At 35.6% G+C, this 23,627-nt stretch overlaps 2 protein-coding genes across 4 annotated transcripts in view; both read right to left on the minus strand.

Annotated features, from left to right (window-relative positions):
- Window positions 1–2,625, minus strand: part of LOC118266449 (proton-coupled amino acid transporter-like protein CG1139) — a 55,549-nt gene extending 52,924 nt beyond the window's left edge. For both annotated transcript variants that reach the window (XM_035579919.2, XM_035579934.2), the window contains exon 1: window positions 2,462–2,625. The gene's annotated coding sequence lies outside the window, so the exon portion shown is untranslated. The remainder of the gene's footprint in view (window positions 1–2,461) is intronic.
- A 3,898-nt stretch (window positions 2,626–6,523) lies between these two features.
- On the minus strand, window positions 6,524–23,409 carry LOC118275640 (coatomer subunit beta'). 2 transcript variants are annotated; one of them, XM_035594799.2, is made up of 18 exons: window positions 23,251–23,409; window positions 22,876–23,034; window positions 20,792–20,984; window positions 19,904–20,052; window positions 19,641–19,815; window positions 19,137–19,323; window positions 18,771–18,904; window positions 18,337–18,636; window positions 18,122–18,212; window positions 16,111–16,276; window positions 14,015–14,184; window positions 13,250–13,418; window positions 12,858–13,119; window positions 12,576–12,732; window positions 12,331–12,460; window positions 11,653–11,882; window positions 10,887–11,028; window positions 6,524–8,339 (listed from the first exon to the last, which is right to left on the minus strand). In XM_035594799.2, exons 1-18 carry the CDS (start codon window positions 23,251–23,253, stop codon window positions 8,307–8,309), a joined length of 2,850 nt encoding a protein of 949 aa, XP_035450692.1. In that variant the 5' UTR covers window positions 23,254–23,409; the 3' UTR covers window positions 6,524–8,306. The 2 variants fall into 2 exon arrangements, with proteins under 2 accessions (XP_035450692.1, XP_035449935.1); XM_035594042.2 differs by lacking the exon at window positions 23,251–23,409 and having other exon boundaries at window positions 22,876–23,046.
- Between the last annotated feature and the right edge of the window lie 218 nt (window positions 23,410–23,627).

Genomic DNA, 23,627 nt, shown 5'->3' on the forward strand with positions numbered 1-23,627 from the left:
CATTCAAAAAAGTTAAATATCTAATTCAAAGTGACGATAAAATTCGTCTTGTATTGACTTCTATATCATGTATCTGCTAGGTAAGTACTTAAGTAATCCGAAGATGCGAATAATGTAACAGGTTACCGGGACATCAGCTCAAAGTAGGAGAAGGAATAGGCTGACATTTACCCCTCAAAAAAAAAAACACTTAATTAGATATTAAGTAAGTAAATTACGTAAAAATTGTACTTTACTATTCATGAGTTGTATTGTCTATCTGATTTAAATATCAGATCAGTAAAACATCAGATTTAAGCGTCTGTCGTATTTCGCACCTAGTAACTCGATGTGTCTGTACAACTATCTACCACAGCGATCCTTGCACCGGAAACACAGGAAATAAATAATTGCACTCAATTGCATAAGTACATCTCTGATTTCTCCGTGACACACTAACACCGTACATAGGTAGATGTGGCACTCCATGACATAGGTTTTAGTTTCGGGAGGGGTTCAAGAAAGTCGACCCATGAAATGTGTGACCAAAAAAAAAAACACTATATGTAATAAACAGATTCGTAGGTAGTCAACTAGTCATATACATATAGAGACCTTTGCCAAACAGGGGATGTACTATGCTAACTAGAAAAATAACGCTCTGTAATGTCTAGGTACGCATTTTTCGGGGGGGGGTTTGAACCCCCCCAACTCCCCCCCCTGGCTACGCCTATGCTCCATGACACCGTAGATAGGTAGATGCGGCAGAACCTACCAGCCGAATTTTCTATATCGCTTTTATTTCGTACAGTTTGCTACGTAGGTAATATGTGAGATATATATTTAAGGTTATTTTTTTTATATCTTCACGCCCTTTCTCCCCGAAGGGGTAGGCAGAGGTGCACATTATGGCACGTAATGCCACTGTACAATGGATATCCAATTTTCACAATTTATATTGTAAGTCCCTATTGCCATAATATATACCGGGCACATTTCCAGACTACGTGCTACTACTGAGAAATTTTCGAAAAACCGAAAAGAGCCCAGCAGCACTTCGCCCGACTTTAAGATATTTAAAGTAAGAAGCAGATATTTAACGTCTCATTTTAATTTGTCATTTCAAATGACAACGTATGGGAATGAAGATGAGAGGCTGGGAGAATAGCAGCCTTGTAGATGACAACCGCGTGTGACCACTAAGATACAAGATACGATATAATGAGAATGAAACACGACAGCGCACCCACTCTTAACACCGTCTAAATAATAATAAATTAGCAATGATGTTATTTTTTACAAGTATTTTTATGTAGTAGACTTTTTGTTGCTATATCTTAAAGAAAAGATTGATTTTCATTGTTGTAGCTAAGTAGGTATGTACAATCAACGCAATGTCAATGCCAAGAGTGGACTTGGTCATAAAATCGACACAATTTACTCGTACTAGCAATGTTTTAAGTTTACGCCTATACTTTACTATGTGTTTATAGAAGCATAGTTTATTTCACACATGACTTCACATTTCGACTATACAAAGATATTATCGCTTTGTCATGAAACACACGAAGGCACACTCGTTAGTTTAGTAATCGGGAAGCGCTAAGCTCGACCAAGTGATCATGCGTTCAATCATTCTTTCACCTAATCAATTATTAATATCTTTAGTTAAATATACCAAACAAAATACTAATATTTACGAAATACCATTGTGCATAGATATTGTTACATTCGCAATAAAAGGTATTGAAACATACCTCAATAGTTTCAATCGTCATTCTAGAATGACGATTGAAATCTTTAATAAACAATACAAATTATTTATATTCTGTTTCTATTTTTAACGCAATATTGTTAAAATCAATGCTAGGAATGTTTAAGGAGAGCTGCCAATAACCTCTTGAGATGTAAGGTAAACGGCTTTCGAATACAAGGCTCTACCATACAAGGAGGCTGAACTATGACTTTGATACAAATATTAAAATGTTATACATTTTTACATAAAACTTAAACACGCGACGCAAATGCCTTATCTTTGTCTGTTCGTTAATTTAAATGTTTTTGTATATAGTTCTGCTGAATTAGTTTAATTGCTTTTCAATCACTACAAGTTAATTACTAAACTATTAGCGCTGTAAAGAAACCTCATTAACTTGTGGAGCAACAGAACGAGTTATTTTTCAATTTAATTTACATATTTCGCGGTGAATTACTTTAAGGTTCAATGCGTGCAATGTTTTTTTTTTACACTAATATTCTTTTTTATTTTTAGATTAGACGATTAGCTTTAGTATTTTTTTTATAGGAATAAATAAAAAAATATTTGTATGTAAAATAAAAAAAAATGTAGAGTAAAAAAAAACTAATAATTATTAAAAAAAATAAACTTATCGAAACCGCACAGCATTTTTATGTGAATTGAATAATATTAGCAAAAAATGTTTATCCATTTTTTTAAAGGTTGTATAGTGAAGTGACTTACCGTATCGAGCTGCGAGTATTGACGCGAAGTGGTTGTCACAGCGGAGTGCGCAGGAGTGTATTACGCGCAGGTTCACAGGTGACTGCAGGCGATCGTCTGCGCGAGCGCACTTATTCTGTCACTAAAACGCCGCCCTATGCGTTAACAATCTGTTTTTCCGTGTAATGCACAAACACTTTTCGCCAGTTGACTGCGGTATACCTACGTACGCACAATGTGAGGAAACTCTCATTTAAAATAGGTATTAATAACAACCTTGACAACGGTGTTTGAGTGATGTCTACGAAATACAAGTACCTACTCTCTGGGAAACTTACTGGATACCTAAGTATTCTAATTTATTTTTTTATGGAATAGCTGGCAATCGAGCAGACGAGTCAGCGCCGCCCATGGACACCCGCAACACCAGAGAAGTCACAGATGTATTACCAGCCTTTTAAAAACGAGTATGCTCATTTCTTGAAGGTTTGAAGGTCGTATCGGTTCGGAAATACCGCCGCTTCCATATTTCAGAAGGATAAGAGTAACTCTGCTATGAATCGCAGTACCTACTTTAACTCACCATTTCCTCTAGCGGGTGCTTAATACAGTTTCCGAAAACTTCTTGTTGACGCTTGACATAGTATAGAGTCAACAAGATGGAACAATCACATATCACGTAGGTAGTCACGTCTGAAAATTATGATTAATATTTTTTACAACCGGGGAATCCAACCCGAGCGTGTTCTTGGGCCATAACACTTCCTCGCGACCTCGTACAGGCAGTATACTACAACAGCCTGATTAGAATTAATAAACTTTTATCACTTTTAGACCGGTATTAGTTACACAATGTGAAGAACTATACTCGAGCGGAGATCTCTTCTGAAGAATAGTTGGTAAGAGATGTATCGTATCTGTACCCTTAGTATAAGTTTTATTAGATACGAGAGCGCGTTAGGCGGTCCGATTGGTTGGTTTATCCGAGCCGGCCAATCAGAGCACCGAACGCGTTCTTATTTCGATTACTTTAAACGTAAAACAAACTCGTACTAAGGGTACTGTTGAGTGTTGATCATAAAGTACCTAAGTACCAAGAGGAAATGCCATAATGTGGTTGTGCATTAGGACACAAGCAATCGGCTCTGCCCAATGATATTACAAGTAAAGAGGTGTAGGTAGATAGGTTACAGGCGCTCATAAATAGACACATTAAAATGTGGACAACATTTTTGTGGTATCGGACTGCTAGATGGAAAATTGAGACTTGTAGAGGGTTTGGAACATCCCGCGCTTCCCGTAAAGAGTCACGCACGCATTATGTTAAAGGGAAATCCAGGTATGACATCTCATTGTATTTGATTCATGGTGTTGAATGTATTCATTTTTAACAATATTTGAAATCTTCACTATGTTTTCGTACTTATAATACAGACCTATAAGTAAGCAGAATCGGGGCAATACTTAGCTGGTACCGAGGTGCCAGACAACTCAAGGTAAAGAGTTATCTCACTTTTTATCCCACGAGACTTGACGAGACCGCGGGCAAAGCTACTCGCGAGCTATTGAGATAAAACCTCTTTTCATATTTATTTCCTATATTAACTGATTTTTTATTACCTATAAGTAAATACCTACGCGTGCGTATGTAGGTCTTGAAGTTTATTATTCTGTAAATTAAATCTATCTATCTATACATATAATAAAATCGTAGAAAAGTGCTGTCTGTACATTGAAAATAAAATTAAAAAAAATAGCAGGGGTTATTGTTATGTCGATGTCGAACCCAAAAATGTAATTAACTTTTTTTTTGTCTGTTTGTCTGTTTGTCTGTTTGTCTGTTCGTCTGTGCGCGCTAATCTCAGAAACGGCTGATCCGAGTTGGATGCGGTTTTCACGAATATATTGTGGGATGCTTAAATTTACATTTAGTGTTTGTTTCATGTCAATCGGTTCATAAATAAAAAAGTTATGTCAAATTAAAGAATCACGTCGAACATTCTATGCTTATACAATCTCCGCAACTATTTGACGGATTTGGTTGAAATTTGGTAAAGATATAGTTTAGAACCTTAGAAAGGACATAGATATATTTTTATTTCAAAAATAAAAAAATAAAATAAAAATAAAATAAAAATAAAATAAAAATAAAATAAAAATAAAAATAAAAATAAAAATAAAATAAAAATAAAATAAAAATAAAATAAAAATAAAAATAAAAATAAAAATAAAATAAAAATAAAATAAAAATAAAATAAAAATAAAATAAAAATAAAATAAAAATAAAATAAAAATAAAATAAAAATAAAATAAAAATAAAATAAAAATAAAATAAAAATAAAATAAAATAAAATAAAATAAAAATAAAATAAAAATAAAATAAAAATAAAATAAAAATAAAATAAAAATAAAATAAAAATAAAATAAAAATAAAATAAAAATAAAATAAAAATAAAATAAAAATAAAATAAAAATAAAATAAAAATAAAATAAAAATAAAATAAAAATAAAATAAAAATAAAATAAAAATAAAATAAAAATAAAATAAAAATAAAATAAAAATAAAATAAAAAAAAATAAAATAAAAATAAAATAAAAATAAAATAAAAATAAAATAAAAATAAAATAAAAATAAAATAAAAATAAAATAAAAATAAAATAAAAATAAAATAAAAATAAAATAAAAATAAAATAAAAATAAAATAAAAATAAAATAAAAATAAAATAAAATAAAATAAAAATAAAATAAAAATAAAATAAAAATAAAATAAAAATAAAATAAAAATAAAATAAAAATAAAATAAAAATAAAATAAAAATAAAAATAAAATATAAAGAATATAGGTAATATTAGTACCTACATATGCGTTATACCAGCTGTCGCAAACACTTGACGTCACATTCGTGTTGAGTTAAATCTTCTTTAGGTAAAAATCATGAAAAATGGGTGTTATCAATATTCTCATTACTGCACAACTCGATAGATGTTCTGTATAGGTTTAGGTAACCATTCATGTTCATGTCCTTAACCTGTGACCAACAATCGAGGGATGGTTAGTAGCACCTTCTAAAATGTCAATTGTCTTCAACTTATGGTAGGTACTTTTCGTTTTCAACCGTTTTCACTTTAATTGCCTCTTTTAATTGTGTAGTTTCTTCCATGAAAATCATCCAATAATTTCTTCTGCCTTGGATGAGGCGAATGAGAGTATCAGACTCTTATTGATAAAAAACCATCTCGTACCTACTCCTGCTTCTAGCTGGAGTAGTAAGTGATTGGATGGTTTTTAGTCCTATCACTTAGGTCGTTCGCAGCTCCGAGTCACTTTATATCTCTCGTTAGTAGTGAAATCGGTGCCGCATCTGCGCAATAAGGAGTCACGGGTTCGAATCTCAAGCCGCCCCAAACGTAATAGGATCGCTATGATCATGATATTAAGAACTACTGTTGGGATCTTCGCTGGGCAAGCAATGAGATACCAGCCAACCTATATTTAGAGGCGGTTCATAGTCCACCAGTAGCAACATTAGCAGGCCTTTTTTAAGGGGTACAATCATCCAATGATTTCTGTCGCCATGGGCGAAGTTAGGTTCTAACTCATGCTTTTCGAGCCGGAGCTCCGGTAAACCCACTAGATAGTCCACAGCTCCCGATTAGGCATAAGCCCTACTGGGCCCCATGTGTGGTGGTCTGATGGCTCTTTGAGTAAATGTTGGGTTTGGGATTACCTTTCTACATTACAAATAATAATAATATGCAGGCCGTATTCGGTCACCAACTAATATAAACAGGTATTATTATTCGGTTTCTGTTAAACCGAATGCGGCCGCCGCCTTCGGTGACCGACCTACGACCGACCTAATGTAAACGCACCATTAGTCACCCTTAGATTAACACGGCGACGTTACTCATCTATGGTGCTCTTTTCCCCAATGTCTCAATTGTGTGACGTCTTAGGGATGTCCATTATCCCAGTTCTCTGTCACTTTTTCCCTCAATAGAAATTTGGTATCTACGAAACCACGCATGGTTTGGTCACAACAGGGAAAACAAAAGGATAAATAGGAGAATAAAACTCGAGTATGAATTTCAAGAAATATTTTATTAATTAGATTCTATGATCCTAATAATTTGATTCCTTGCGTACTTCCACTTTCTCTACAGGTCATTCACACGCGCCGGGTATAAGTAACTATTAATATTATAGGATCTTCTAGTGGTACATATCAAAACTAAAATCTATCTTCATTCTTAGTCCTCCTTCCTTGAAAAACTATAAGATTTACCTAATTTATATTGTGTTGAATAAAGAAATAGGCTTTCAATTCGATATCTAAAAATAATAAAACATATATTTATTGTAGCACCTTGTGGGTCTCTTTTTTGCCTTACTATGACTAAGTTGATAGGTTCAGTTTGAGTACTCTCGCGACGGATGCACAGGCCGACTGGTCCACTGGCATCAAACTGTATTGCGAGGTACAGGTATCACGTCAGACACACCTTAATGGCTCTTCCATACTGTTATAGTACGGCTTTGAAAGCTATCGTGACCTCTGAGATTGTTTCATTGTGTCTTCTCAGAGTATTCTTTAGGAAATACCGAAATCATTTAGTTTCAAAACAGAACGTGATAGAGATATTCGATATATCAACAAACTTACTGTAAACATGAACATAGAGAATTCATCAAACTTCATATATAGACTGCGGTATGTACTGTGGTGTGCGTATTAAAGTGAAGGAAATAACGTTCTTGGAGAGAGGAATTGGCAAATAATTTTGTCTTCCAACACAAAGTTTTACAATTCAGCAAATAATAGAAATTGCAAACACTTATATATTCGTTTTATTTCTAAGGATAAAGTAAATTTATCGACACACAAAATATGCTTGACACGGTGCGGCAACCACCCATAAGGATACTTACATCTATGCATGCATACCTAAGTTATATTAATTTCTTATTAAAAATAGATTTACAAAACATTGCAATATATAAGACAGTATAGTGACAAACTGGAGACGACTATGTTACAAGATACTTAGGCTTTTCTACAAGTAGAGACATTCCTCACGCCTGTACGTACTAATTAAGTTAAACGAAAATGCTTGTTTAAGTATTTTTGAATAATATCAAGTGATTAAGTATGCCGCGGTTGCTGCAAATAATCTAGCGTTAAACAGTTGCACACCTAGTCTGATGACAGCAATTAATTAAAATCAAATAAATACGAAATCCTAACAAGACTAATTCAATTCATATGGGTTGTCTTACAAATTAGTCCAACTAGTTGAGAGCACGGCGACAGCCCGTTAAAAGGTTAAATTGTGATTCCTTTTTTGTGAATGGACGTAGTTGTCTAATAAGCGCGTCTGGCTGATTTAACGGTGAGTACTAAACAGGAAACCTGGCATTACAGCACCATTACAGCGCGCGCCGTGCGAGGCGACCGACGCCGGCCGCTCCCTACACTTGCAGCTGTTTGCGGGACATGATGCACTTGATATCGCGTCTTTCACTATTATCCTATTACATAATTTACATACTCTTCCATTTCTTACATATAATAACATGTTTCATTATCAGTTTAAGTATTTAAGTAATATAGCATTTCAATCATTATAATTATACTACCAGTTTAGATTATTGTGGCTAATAGTTCCATTAGTATTATATTTGATTAGAACATCAATATCTGTTTCACATACAAGTTCGATATACACTTTATTAATATCCAACAAAAACACAACAAAGCAAATCTGTATAATACTTTAATCTTATAAGGAATTAGCACTTTATGAAGTACAATAGTTTTATGATCTGTACTGTATATAAAATAAACAATTTAAATACACTTAATAGTTAGTCCATGAAATCTACATCGTCCGACAGATCCTGAAACAAAATAACAAAATAAGTACATACGAACTGAGGTAGATACCTCTTGCGATACAGCACGCCAGCCAATACGATAGATGACTAGTTTTCATTTTAGTGTCCGTCTTGTAGATTATTTTAAAATGTTAGACACGTTCTTTTTTATTTTCTTACGCAAACAAATACTTTCAAAGATATATTGATTTGAAATATCGCTTGACGTCATTTCAAGGTACGTTTTTATGTAGAAATTACGTTTTTCCTTCCACTTCTAAACTTTGATTCGTTTAATCTAAAGTATTGTTATATGAAAAATAAAAAATACGTGTCTAATATTTTTTCATTGGTTAATTAACGGACTGAATAGATTATAAATTTTCATACCCCGTCATCATCCCTATTCTGAGCACACAAGCAAACTAATAAAACCACTCGATAAGTGCACACTGTTTAATTGCCACAAATGTGAGTGACATTTTTAAGCAAGGATTATCTATATTTGCACGTGTACCGCGTACTTCGCGCGATGAAACTCATCATTACTGACGTTTAAAGAAATATGACAAGGCTGTGATTACTACTTATCAATGTTTTTTGTAAGTCAGAAAGTTGGCAGAACCCAAAGCAATAAGCAGTCAGAAGAAAGTCATGTTTTTATGTTTATACTAACTGATGCCCGCTGCATCGCTCACTCGGTTATATTAATACTACAAACAGACATTCTAATATTATTTATTATTCTAGAAGTCTATCCCTTATAAAATGGTTATACTTCTTTTTATAACCATTCATTTACCATCCACAACGCAATTATAGACGGATTGATGGAGACAATACTAAATCCTTATTTGGAGATATTTGTGTATTTACTTTTCTAATACAAATTTGAAATTAGCATTAGCAAAAAAAGCCTGGTCAATATAATGTCATGAGGGTCATTCTCAGTACATATCAGTGGCAATATCCTAACGCCTGCTTGACATCTAACGCACATGTAAACATATAAAGTCATTTAGAGAGTATCCTTTGTTTCGTCTAACAGATAAAACAATGAACTAGAAACACTGACCAATTTTAGCACATCCTGCTTACAATTACAATTTATTTACAATTGGCAAAGAAACATGTAGCGGGGTCGACAGCACAGAACTAGTCGACATCGGCTCAAATTGCCATAAAATAAAAAAATCTTTGTGTGATCCACAAATGGTTGTTTCAGGTCTGAGTGTCACGTGCTTGTGAGCTTGTATGTTTGTAAAAGCACCTACGAATCAGGAGAACATTGTAGTGTGGCGCAACAATTAAAAAAGAAAAAGATATTAACTTTTAAAAGTCGCCGTACATAGTTGTAAGAGTTGTGGTTCAATCTGTAATACCCACAGTGTACAACGCGGTTCATAGGAGACACGGGTCTTCATAGGGACGTATCTGCTCTTGTTTCTTATCTTTCTTTCTAATTGGCATCGCCGTCCCTGCTACGCTAATGGTGGTCACTGGGGTGATTACAGTACGTAATACCAGCCCAAACTTTCTTCTCAAAAGAACTACGTAGCTAAATAGGTACTATGGGTCAGACACATAATTTTTTATCTTGGTTATCAAAAGTGTCTGAGAAAGCTATGCTGCACACACTGCTGTTTAAAACATGCTTGAATGCTCAATTGTATAACGTAACGTGCAGTTGTATTTTCTGATTAGCCTCCTACCCATTATCATTATTAAAAGCTTTTACTGGCTTAGATATTCTACAAAGTATCAGATGCATGTTAACAAACAATAAAAGATTACTATAAGTTTTCCACCCGCGTCTTCGCAAGCGTGGTATAGGAAAATTGTAACTTCCAAAGGACTCGGGCGCTGGCTTGAAAGTCTTGACACTATATCTTCTAAAGGATTTGTTTGATTCACATAGTGTAAAGGACAATTTTAATCTGGTACAAAGGGACTCATGCTCATAAGCAGCGTGGGCAGATGCATAGTGTACTCTCCAGCTGGCAGAATTTTTCTCAGTAAATTCACGTAAATAAACTTATAGTTAAAATCTTCTAATATGCTTGTCAGCAAACAGCTTCATATATTGAAAATATAAACCTATTTTGATAGAACATGAGCATATAAATCACTTTATCTATAAATAAAACCTCGTATTGTAAAAGTTGCGTAGTTTTAAAGATTAGCATACAAAGGGATAGAGAGGGCATGTATGATATTTGTTTTCCTTGGACATAACCTCTTCTGACAGTTGCACCAAATGGTGAGGACAATCAGGCACCTTTAGTACCTACGAATACTGCTTTGCCGCTACTGTGAGTGGTACTTTCACATCGTAATATTATTTATTTGCTTTAAATGTCTAAGATATGAACGTTATTTCTAACTTTGATAAAAAATGTAACCAATAAGCAATAAGTTTATCTCGCAAGCTACCTAACATCCAAACTACACACAAACACATGCATATTTTCTCAGCTAATATATTATTATTCATATAAATAACAAAGGCATATAGAAGCGTGGCGGCTAGGTGCCGCTGGGCACCGTCTCGTGTGCCCGGGTGTAACATACCACGCTCTCGACCGTGCCGTCCAGGACGATGTCTTCGATCTCGCGCTCCAGTTCCTCCATGATGTCGAGAGAGTCGCGCCGTTTCTTCAGATCCTGCTGCGCCGCGGTCGCCACCGTGCTCTCCGGCACCGGGTGGGAAGGACTGGAACATACATTCTCATATAAAATATTGTATGTAAATAAATGACCGAATATATGGCAACAGGATCACCCCCTATTACATGGGACTTTTAACACAAATGGTGAAAAGTGGGTATACATTGATTAGCAGCATTGCGTGCCGTAATGTGCACCTCTGCCTATCCCTCCGGGGATGAAAAGGGTGACTATCTATCTAGATGTTCCATATCTCCTAGACGGGGTAGATGGCGTCCATAGAGAACAATGTTCACTGGTAAATGATACATGAACTACCTCGTTACTCAAATGTGTACTGTTCCGGGACTCAAATAATATGTCAAACTGTCTTGATAGTTTGGTGGGTTAATGAATCGCATTATTTTGTATAAAACAAATAAAGGATTTCATTTGTTTATGTTGTACTTTTCGAAAGTTCTCAGTGCACGCACGGAGTCCAGAAGCGAATCCAGTAAGACAAACCTTGCTCCCTATTAAATAGAACTCATTACTAATGCTTAAAACGTATAAAACGTGTGACAAATAGTTGATGAAAACATTAGTATTTTAATTTATGCTTTAAGACCTTCACAAAATCAGATATCGCTGATGTTTTCCTCTATCATATAATATTATTTGTTAAACTGACCTATCATTGTTTGTGACTCGGTCGTCAGGACCAAGATCATTTGAGCTGTGTGCAGGAGACCGCGCCACTGCAGCGGAGCTCAGCTTAAAGCCGCGTTGCTCGGCCTCCTCCTTCTCGGTGGCAAGGTTACGCTCAAGGTTGCAAGTCTTCGAGTCGACCGGCAAGTTCGCTAGCAAGCAACTCTGCTCGTACCCATACTCGCGCTGAAATCTCTCCAATTCCAATGATTGCTGGAATTTTACGAAGAAGAAAAGATTAATCAACTTTTAATAGTAACTTTTTCATTATGAAACAGGCATCTGCTGTTTCTCAAGTACCTTTTCTAAAGCCTGACTATTCATACGAAGTCTGTCTCAGGGACAAACCTCATTGAACCAAGTTGGAATCTATTCAATGCGTAACAGCATAGCAGAAAGGCAAACAAGTAACTTTCGTACTAAAATGTATCATGTACTAGCTTCTGCCAGCAACTTCATACGCACAAATAGGTGATTGCCGTTATTGCTTCCCTAGTACTTTCGGCTGTACATAGTCAATCTTTCATTTAGTCAATAACTGATTAGATTAACGCTAACATTAAAACTCTCAACGGCAAACTAGTCATGTTTTCCTAATAATTTATGTCGAAATATAGAAATTTTCATATAAAATCCCTACGTAGAAAAGATTGTATCGTACCGCAAACTCGGGGAACAAATTCTCATACTGCTCCGGGTCGGCGAGCGACTGGCCGAGCTTCGTGTTGGTGGCGCTAGTGGACTCGCGCCATAACTTCACCACTTCCGACATTTTCGATGGAATGTATGATCTGAAACACGATGCAATCAACTGAAAACTGTCTCATAGTATAAATTTAATGTTATAACGTCAATCTTCGCTGTCGTAGTTTGTATTATATCCAATGTACTATGGTGTTTGTTTACCTGGCAAAGAAGGCGGCTTCAGGCAGCTTGTCCCGCTGTATGAGCAGCTTAAGACAGGATTCGAGATCATTCAGCATAAAGTAGGCCACGAATGAGATATTCTCCGCGTTTTCCTCCGAGGACATCTGTGCTACACTCTTCAACAGTTCTTTGTCACCTGCAATAACATTCAAACACGATTTGTTGTTATACTCCTTACTGATTCTCGAAGGGTGACGAACCAGTGCAGTTTTGGTTCAAAATTCAAGCAGTTTAATTTTGACTATGGCTAGATTTGCTCACCAGTACTAGCTGCGAATAGAAGGAGGGCACTGTAGTCCTTAGCGCTCTGATAGCAGGCCTTGGTGAGTTCCGTGTCTGCAGCGGCGGCGGCGGCCGCTCCCAGCCGAGACCACCGTGCCGCTGAGGATCGGGACGTGGAACCCTCGGCCAGTGCCGCCTCCTCGGCCAACTGCTTTGCTCTTCTAAGTTCTCCCAGCGAGAGCGCCAGCTCGAACTGGTGTTCAGGCTCCGTAGAGACTGCTAGAGCTTGTTGTTTGAAGCCCTGTAAAATAGAAATTGTTATTAACCAGTACATAACAACCAGACGTAAATTGGTAGGCCAATTCTCAGCAGCAGGCGAGGGGAGAATATAGTCAGATGCTGCATTAGCATTTTAATGGTAAGCAACTTACTTGTTTCTCTAGGAAGTGAGCGACTCTGGTGCGATGCTCTTGGGGTATGGTGGGGAGCACACGGTCTGCTGTCTCGAAGTCTGCGCGCATCACCGCCGTCTGGTACTCCAGTACCGACAGCAGCAGCGAGTACGACACTATGTTCAACTCCTTGTCATTTAGGTACAGTCTGCAAATAACAAGAACAATGAGATAAAATGTCAAAATGTCATTGATACTATTCTAAATCATATTATATTATATGATATGGTAAGCCAATACATTTGGTAAGAGCTAGTAGAATTGGTTGAAAACATACATTGCAAAGGAGAAGGAAAGTGTTTCGCATAATGTTTTATGATTTCTTGATTACACATTCCTTACAAATTGTCTAGCATGTTTGTATATTTTACATTAAGTGAAATAAAATTAGTTATTTTCCAAGATATATCACAACCATTTACAGTTGGACCCATGGTATCCCACTCTACTTTCTGATGGAAGATTTTAAAGGAAACTAAATTAGAATTTAGATAAAACCACATTGCTGTACACAGTTTGCTGTACGAGTTTACTGACTTCTGCCCTCTGACTTATTCTAGCAGACCTATACCCCGTACTATATGTGTGATTTATAACACAAATGGTGAAAAGCGGGTGTACATTGTATAGCGGCATTACGAGCCGTAATGTGCACCTCTGCCCTACTCTTGAGGCATAAAAGGCATGACGTTGCTATGCATACTTGTTAGACCTAAATAACTAAAAAAACCCAAGTATGTGTACCTGTTCTCCTTGGCGACGTATCCGAGGATATACATGGTGTGGTCCAGGTGGGATATGGTGACGATCTCTCCGCCGACGTAGTAGTTTATTCTGTTCAAGGAATTCGTGTAGATGAAGCAGTCGCCCACCCATAGTCCTGTCTTTACCACCTCGTTCACTGCACCCACGACCTGTTGGCAAAACACTTAATAAATTCTTCTATTCCTCAAGACTTGATGAAAGAAAGATATGAAGTGTTTTAGAAAATAATAGGTCAACATTAGACTGGTATTTATAAAGGTAGCACGTTACTGGTTAGAATTTTGCGTCGTATACTTTATATCTAGTAATAAATAGGTCAAACCTAGCCTATTCAGCGTATAACTAGGGTAGCATAGCTTCACTGATGGACAGACTGACAGACCATTGTTTATTTCTTTAGTGTTAGTTAATGCGAGTGTGTCCAACAAGTGAGACTGTGTGCGTCCCAAAATATGATGTATTATAATTTAGTGCACTATAATAAAAGTTGGTGATTCCTACAAATATGTTTGTTCCGCGTATTGGTATAAGCACCTTTTACCTTTTACACCTTTTACCAATTTACCTTTTACAAAAACAATGAAAAATATTCAACACAATGTGTCCCTGAAAACCTCGTCAGACTACAAAATAACGTTACTTTAAATACAGCAACTCCATTATAATAAACTACTGTTATAGATAAGCCTTCGTTCGGTTCGTATTCGATATTCGTGGCCTTATCTATGAGAACGCGGTTATCGCAGCAACACGAACACATTTCAACTTTTTACACTTACTACTTACACTGATTAAAAATATCGTTAAAGTAATAAACTGTAGAATTGTTAATTCTGTACATTGAAAATATTTAAAAAATAAGTAGTAAGGAGTAGAAACTAAAGCCAAAAATGTGACTAAAAATTTGTTGTCTGTCTGTGTCTGTCTGTATGTTCACGTATCACGCAAAAACTACCAATCCGATTACGATGAAACTTGGTATAATTATACTTTAATATCCTGGGCACAATACTGTGTACTTAATATTTTGAAAAAATTTAGACACTAAAAAACAAAATTGTGCAGCTCGACAAGATTGCTTTCGAAATTTTCAACGTCGTTTCTTGGGTTTCGAGGGTGGTAAAACCTTTGGGTGTTGTCACTGACCGGTCTTTTCGATAAATGTACTATCCAACACCAAAATAATGATTGAATTTGGCCTAGAATTTTCAGAGATTCAACAAACGCGTTCAAACAAACAATCATAGTCTTCAGCACTGTATATTAGAACTAATGAATGAATAAAACAAATATTTTACAAATTAAATTAAAAAGCTTCATTTAATAGAAAAAGTTCGTAAGATAACTAAAAACTGTTTGAATAAAGTGACGAATTAAAATAATATAAACCGTCGGTTAATTGGTTGCTAATATAGTGCGACCCGTAACTTGGGATAGGCAGAAATGAGAATAATGCTTCCAATTTCTTCATATCAGATTCAAAAGAGTTTTGAATTGCAAATAGTAAAATAGTATATTCAGAATCGAAAAATATACCATAGACTGAGCTAACGTTTTACGGCAACCAATAAGACGACGCGGCGTCTTGAAAATGGGTCAAGTCAGTATGCTTAATCGATGAGCATCCATGAAAATAATTGATGCTATATACAACAATCGTACATCAATAACGAATCAATGAAGAATAAAAGGACAATCTTAGCATTTCCAATAGGAAACTCTTTCTTACTTTACCTTTGATACTAGACAATTTTGTGTAATGATACCTATTCATATTTGGGTGATTTTTAAAAAAACTTTAACTTTTGTTTAACGAATCACTAATCTTCCGTGTTATGAAGCATCGCGGTAGCTTATTATCATCCTAATTTTTATTGGATTGGTTGAGAGCGGTGTCACAGCTTATTGCAGCATTTATTGAAACCAAATTTTGTGTTGCAATCGGCAGAATTGTTAACTTTTGGTTGAGGATAATGACGCCGTTAACATTTTGTGATTTTTTTCGGAAAATCACCCATTTACTAATCACTTTTGCCTTTAGATTAACTATAAACGCAAATTAATGATCTGCTTACCTCAAAAGCGTCTTCGATGCCGTCTTCTGTGATGTTGGAGTTGGTTTCGCGAGCTCGCGTCACAACAGCTGCATTATACTTGAGCACGTAGTACGAGTCATCAGCCGCCAGGCACACCAGGTTGCCGCTCTCCGACCAGTACACGTGCCGCGGCTGGATCTCAATCCTGGACAATGAGACAACTGACTTATAACACGAACAGTCCTTCTTTACTCTTTTATGTTATTTATTAATGTACAAATGAAAATGTGACGTAGTAACGCGGGAGCATAACTTAAAACTTCGACTTTGCTATGACAAAGTTATTGAAGAACACGTGTGTAAACAATATTCGCTGCATAGACAACCGTTTTAAAATGCATAGCACTGTTACAGTATAGTATAGTTTACAGGCAGCGGTAGTACGTAGGCTTAAGTTAGGATGAAGCAGGTTTTATAGAGAGTATGAATGTATGAAGGTAGTGAAATTCTTATTATAAGATATTCCATGGCCACAGTATGCATAGCATCGTAGAAAAATACTGCAATTAATAAAATGTCCGTGTATACAACGTCATAATATTACATGCATATCACAACCATCTATGGCGTTCCAAGCTTTGTCTGATTTTAGTTGCTGCAATATCGCAAATGCAAAAATAAGATTAATTATATTATTTAAATCAAATTAGTCGGGTTATGACATATAAAATTATGGTTCTAATTCTGATTCTGTTGTGGCATATAATTATGGTTCTATTGATTTGAGTAGAGGCTGGTTATAAAACTAAATATTATGATATAGAAAATCTACACAAACGCAAGCAAAACTACGCAACGCGGCAACAGCTAGTTGGGCAGTTGGACGCAGACCTAATATAATATTATAGGTACGATCGACCGGCCTTCATCACCTAATGGTTAGGACTGGCATACAATTATATTCATGTTTAATTACCAGTAATTATGATAAGGGTTATTTTAACTAGAATGCCTGAATGAAGAAACCTTAATTGCCATATATATAAAGTTAGTGAAAGTTTCTTTGTCTTATTAACAACGCATTATTTTCTTTGTTTTTTCACTTTTCAGTTCAACAATTTTGAAATTCCAAGTAATTGGAGTGCTTCGCAAAAGCTCGCTTGACTATGGCAGGCAATATGACTATTAACATAACTGACAAAATTAATAATATGAAACTCGAAATTAAAAATTCGCTTGGCATTATGCGTAAAATGCTAACATTCGTGCTTGATCAAAGTCAGTGAGAACTAACTGTTTCGAGAATTTGTTATGGTAAAGAAACTTCGCTACTTTTATCTTTTATGAAATTATCCAATATGTTCTTTATTAAATTTTTAAACTATAGTTCTAGGCTTGAAAATATGAGAATGGCCAAGAAGACAAGAAAAAGTAAGACCATCGCATTTATATATAAATATCGTTTAACAATATTTTATTAAACAATATATTCGCAAAGCTTAGAAGAGAAACTACAGGATAATGATCTACGAGCAAAACCAATTGGTACACGCAGCGTTTTCACGCGAGCAACACATACATTTCTTATTTCATTAATAGTATATTAATGACTGCCATTCATTGTATGTCTCGTTTTTTATTTCTTGTATATCAATTAATGCCAAATATTGTATGTCTCGGTATATTTATTTTCTGATTGCTTCTTAGGCATTTTACAGGCAAAATTTTCGATTTACCATCAATTAAATATCAGGGTTTTAATTAACAGGGTCCCATGCAATGCACAAAACATAATAATTTGCTGTTCCATGGCATAGCTAAAGCTAAATCACTCACAAGAGCAATTGCAGAAGAAATATGTCGCATAGCTTACAAGACTTGCATTATTATATTCTTCGCAAGATACTTTTAAATCCCGGACAATATTAGACTATAAGAATTGATTGCCAAACAATAGGATTTATGTTTCAGAAGACTTAATTCTACATGATGAGAGATGAGTTCTACATGCGATGATACACATTCAATAGTATTACAGTAGTGAGCTCACCGTCTGATCAACTCCAAGTTCTCCCAGTCGTAGAAGGAGAAAGCCACACCGCTGATGGACTTCACACCCAACATGAAACCGCCATATATTCCTGCATTCCAACAATGTTAAAGTTATTAAGAATAAAGAACATGTTTTATGTCACAGTCAAGCAAATGACTCAATGAAAGTCACAATTGATAAAGCAAACTAGGTAGATATTGGTGTCAACCTACCTTCAGCACCATACTCGGGCTTGAAACTCTTTCTCTCTTTGAAGTTCTTGAACACCTTGATGGTGCTGGAGTTCTCAAGTGTCGCATACTCTGAGCTATCAAACGCCCAGACGAACTCCTGTGCAGTGCCGAACGCCTTGTTCCTAAGTGCCATGGCCGTGTAAATAATGTACTCGCCGTCCCCGCACACTACCACGAACCGACCGTTCGGGTTGTGTGCTATAGTTTGTGGATAAATCTCACAGGATCCCATGTCCTTCGCCATCACTGGAACCCGCTCCCCATCTTTTATCTCTGTGCCTGGAAAATATAACATACAATGTCTATATAGCTGAAAAACCTTTCTCATATGAATATTGGTATCAAAGAACAATAAACGGAAACACAGTAACTGACAGACAACTTGTTTACAAATACATCAATGTAGTGTTTACCTTCTGGCAACGCCTTCAGGTTGACTTGCTGCATCTCAGAATGCTTCGCCCAAATAATCTTGCCTCCATTGACGTCCATGGAAATGGCCGGCTCCTCGCGGCCCACCTTGATCATGATCGTGCCCTCGTCGTAACTAGCGAACACACAAACATGTATTGGATATGGATTTATAAACAACACCATATTTACAAATATTTTACATTTAACCTGTGATTGACGAAGGAAGTATGCCCGAATCGAGTCATTTGGTGTTCTAATGGCTCTGCCTACCCCAATAAGAGACAGGCGTGGCAATGTTGTCGAGTGTCTTTTCAGAGCAAATTGCAAAAGTAAAATTATTGTATTCCAGTCATCATATGACTTACCCAATAGCTACATTGTTAGAGCCGTGCATGGAGGAAATGGTCCAGACTCTCTCGAAGCCATAGTTGAGAGAGGATTCAAGTCTGTAAGTGCCCGCGTGCCATATTCTGATGGTGCCGTCCTCTGAGCCAGTCATCAGGATCGGCAGCTCCGGGTGGAACGACACGGCTGTCACATTCTGCGTGTGACCTGTACACAAATCGCATCACATTGTAAACACTGCACTTGCAACGAAAACCTCTCAATCAGACCGTCTGATGAAAAAAAAACAAATTGTATTGTGGAATCAATGATATCAATTGGGTCAATTTAATAGTCCACTTGTAACATGCAGTTGCAATTGCAATGGCAGCTTCTTTGTGATCCAATTGGAATGATAACCCTTGAATGTGCCAATTGATTACATTGATTCACAACGGTGAAGGTTAATTTAATGACAATGACTGAATCGTAATATCACGAAGAAGAAAAAGAAATATTATTTTCTATGTATAAGTTTTACTCACTCTCCAATGTCTGGACACATGTTTTATTCTGGTAGTCCCATATTTTGACGAGGCGATCGTCGGCACCACTTATGAGGTAAGGCTTGTCGCCGCCGTGGTAGTAGTCGACGCAGTTTACGCCTTTCTCGTGGCCTTCTAGTGTGAAGTTGGAAATTGAAGAGCCAAGCTGCCATACCTGGTTACAAGAACATTACAATATGATAGTACCTGCACACAAATACTATGAGACATTAAACATTATGTTGATTATTTATAATACGTACTTTGACGGTGGTGTCGAGACTAGCACTAGCGAATGTGTTGTTGTCTTTAGGGTTGATGACGATCTGCATCACATAATGTGTGTGGCCCTCGAACACTTGCTGGCATGCCCAGTTGCGTTCCCAGTTCCACAGCTTGATCAATAGGTCATCTGAAATCAAGGAATAAATTGAAATTTCTATGTCACTCTCTACTCTACTCAACATGGAGTAGTGTGTACAAAATTGTACTTCTCTGCCTAATCGTTATACTATTATCCACATAGTATCAATTAGCTATGGTTATTGTAATTACTACATAAATTTTATTGCATACAGTGGCTTTGGTAAAAGGAACAACAAACAATGAAAAGACTGATGTCTGTTAAACAATGATAAAGCAAAAGAAGTATGTAAGATTTGTAGCAATTAGCATCCCATTGTCTCTGCCTACCCCCATGGGAGACAGACGTGAAGTTGTGTATGTATGTACAACAAACAATCAAAAAAATTGTTGCTACAGTACCACCTAAACACAAATGGTATGGTAAACATTATTACTTGCACAATATGTAAAAACTGAACACAGTATTTTTAAGGCCAATAACAGATACAATTCTTTATTGCTTAGTGAAAATGTACTTATATATAGAAACTTAACAAATTTTTACAAGGAAGAACATATTCTAACAAGGAAGAGAATATGCTCTTCCTAATTGACTAAATTAAAGTCTGTCAAAGCCTCTAGCCAAATGCCACTTTAGCGCTTGTCTACAGAAAGAGTAGAAAACTTAATGCATGAGGATGACAGTGTCAAAATTTACGTCAATCCAATACAGTCTGCTATTCTACAAGAAGACAAAAGTTAAATGGCATTTGGCTGCAGGCTCTGTTTACTTAAATACAACTTACCGCTGCTGGTGAGGATGTATGGCTGTGTGGGATGTATCGCGATGCACCTGACGTAGTCAGAATGCGCCTCAAAGGCGTGCACTCTCTCAAGCGTGTTGTAGTTGAACACGCGAATCTGCATGTCATCGGAGCCAGTAATCACCCAGTTCTTGCGAGGCACGAACTTAGCGGCGCGCACCGGTAGGTCGCATACCTGGACAACACAATTAAGAGCTATTTATGACCCTTGTTTATATTAATAACACTTAACATTTATTTATTTACCATCTCTATACCTATACTAATTAATAATATTATAAAAGCTTTTCCCTTATGTTTAATCATCATAAACATGAAGTATATTACACAAACTTCATGCCAAATTCAAGTAAAGTAATGGTGCAGAGGAATGCTGTTCATATTGAGTCAGTTTAGAAAACACTCTGTCAATATTGTGAACATCTGAGAAAGGCATGCAACTTGTTGACACAATGTCTTCATATGAAGTGAGTGTTTCCATTAATTATATTTATAATGTTATGGACAGGAAGAGTAAGATCCAAAAATTAAGAATTTAGTATTTATAGTTCATTTTTAGTCTTAAAATGATAGTTGAATTTATAAAAGATGCCTAAAACTGCTTATCAAAATCACTCAGCCGTAACAAATTAACTGAATTATTATTTAAAATAAGAACATCCAGTCATACATTGAACTGAATACAACTACAAATGCTTCTAAGTGATAACTAATATCAACTCATTAATCACAACTTTATACCATTATAATTTAAGTGGAAATTTCAACTAATCTATTTACACATCTGATTCTTATCTGTTTTTAAACACACATTAATTATGTACACACTCAATATTTTGTTCTTTAGTGAGGTTAGTAATGTGAAATAAGTATTGTCTGAATTCAGTTCATGACAACTTAATCAGCTGTGGCTTAGAAGACATACAAAATTGTCAATGAAACTAAGGAACTTACTTAAAAACCAGATTAGGCAAAGCTCATTAACAATATGAAAGAATCTCATGTATCATATTCATTTATAAATTACTTCCATTATTTATTTCTTCCTACATTTTAAAATGATTACTGCTTTAAAAATGCTGCAATTTTGCTCCTTTCTGATCAGGAGATGAATGACATTTTGATCTCAGCTATGACTTATTGCATCATTAAATCATGATTATTGAGCACTATCAATGTCTAAGATTCACTATGACTTTATTAGCACAAATGTTAACACTTTCACTTCTGTAAAAGATGCAAGATTAAACCAAATATTTTGAACAATTATAAATCTAGCAACAATAATGTCAACATATCATCTGATTTATTCAAATTGGAAGAATAACATTTACATCACGTCTATCTAATAACATAAATACAGTAAGTAATGAATCAATTAATTATAAAATCCATCCCTTAAATTGGTTTAAACTGTATACAGTCAATAGTTTAACATAGATGGACTATTATATTTTCCTGTCAATGCATTTAACAACTGAATACTCTGTTCCTTATAAAGTGATTTGTAATCTTTGAAATATAAAGTGGTTTTACTAAACTATAAACCACAAATATTATTAGAAATTAGAACCTAGTCTTACACTCAGTCTTGTTTAAAGCTCATACATATTTGAGCTAACTGAATACTTTTAAGAATATTTACAAATAAGATCTACACACGAGTATTTGGAAATACATGATGAAATAAAAGTTGCTTATCTGCTTAACCCCCCTTGATTTAATAGTTTGCATTTATAATGAAACATCTGCAAGTTGCTTAAACCATAACATTTTCTAATTCATATACAATATTATCACGAAATATCGAAATACTGTCACTATATACTACAGTATTAGAATCTTATTAGACAAAATCCAATAAAAAGATATTCAGGTTTAATTATCTTTAGATGGCTGTATATTTAGTAATGTTAATGTTATTACTGAGTTTATTATACAGTAGTTATAATAAAACAAAGCCGCTAACGTTGAACTGATCACTTGTTAGACTACTAAGACAAGCTAAATAAGATGCCAGTCTAATTAGAACTAGAATGATGTATACCAAAAGTATAGTTGCCTACCTCGAATCTCTTGATCTGCGAATGTGTTTCATAGTTCCATATGTTCACGTCACCGTTGTATAGGGAGCACAGGAGCCATGGCTCCGTCGGGTGCTGGTCCACGCACTTGACGCGGTCCGACCTCGCTGTCAACTTCCTCTTGATATCCAGGCGCAACGGCTGTCGGAACATAGCAACAGTACACTAAAGGCAACCCGTACAAAACACAAAAATCACCTATTTCACGCAAATTACATCAACTGGAAGCCGACATTATTCGAATGATGACACACTGCCGACAAATATACAACTACGTGGCGTAAAATTTGTCAGCACTCAAAATGATGGGCAAACACTCTATTACGTTTATTTTTGTGAATTTTAAAGTGTTCTTACCATTTTTAATAGTTAAAACATGAAAATTTATCATACAGGAACAGAGGAACTGTGGAAGTTTGACAGGGTGGGTGGACGTGTCACTATTTTTTTTTTTTTCGTGTGCCAACACATATTAAGAAACACGTCAAACACATTTTTTATCGGAAAGTTACGGTTTTATCTGGGCAATAAAAATCATATCTCAATTTAAATATTTTCCATATCATGTATCAGTAGATAACAATAGAAAATATATAATTATTGCTTTGCAACCACTTTTTGTCACGGAAAACGGAATATAATACCACAGATGAATAATGCTACACTAGCGCCACAAGATTCGAAATTACTAACACGTACGTGTTTGGTAGGTTCTGACTATTTCGTCTTTGAGT

The sequence above is a fragment of the Spodoptera frugiperda genome, unplaced genomic scaffold (genome assembly GCF_023101765.2).
Source record: "Spodoptera frugiperda isolate SF20-4 unplaced genomic scaffold, AGI-APGP_CSIRO_Sfru_2.0 tig00001243_1, whole genome shotgun sequence".
Taxonomy (NCBI): Eukaryota; Metazoa; Arthropoda; class Insecta; order Lepidoptera; family Noctuidae; genus Spodoptera; species Spodoptera frugiperda.

Excerpts from the sequence above, each read along its gene's own strand:
- LOC118275640 (XM_035594042.2), bottom strand. The coding sequence starts at position 23,046 with ATGTTCCGACAGCCGTTGCGCCTGGATATCAAGAGGAAGTTGACAGCG. Across the intron at positions 18,905-19,136 it reads TCTAACAATGTAGCTATTGG|TTACGACGAGGGCACGATCA; the intron begins GTAAGTCATATG and ends TGTGTTCGCTAG. Across the intron at positions 13,120-13,249 it reads CTCACTTCCTAGAGAAACAA|GGCTTCAAACAACAAGCTCT; the intron begins GTAAGTTGCTTA and ends TCTATTTTACAG.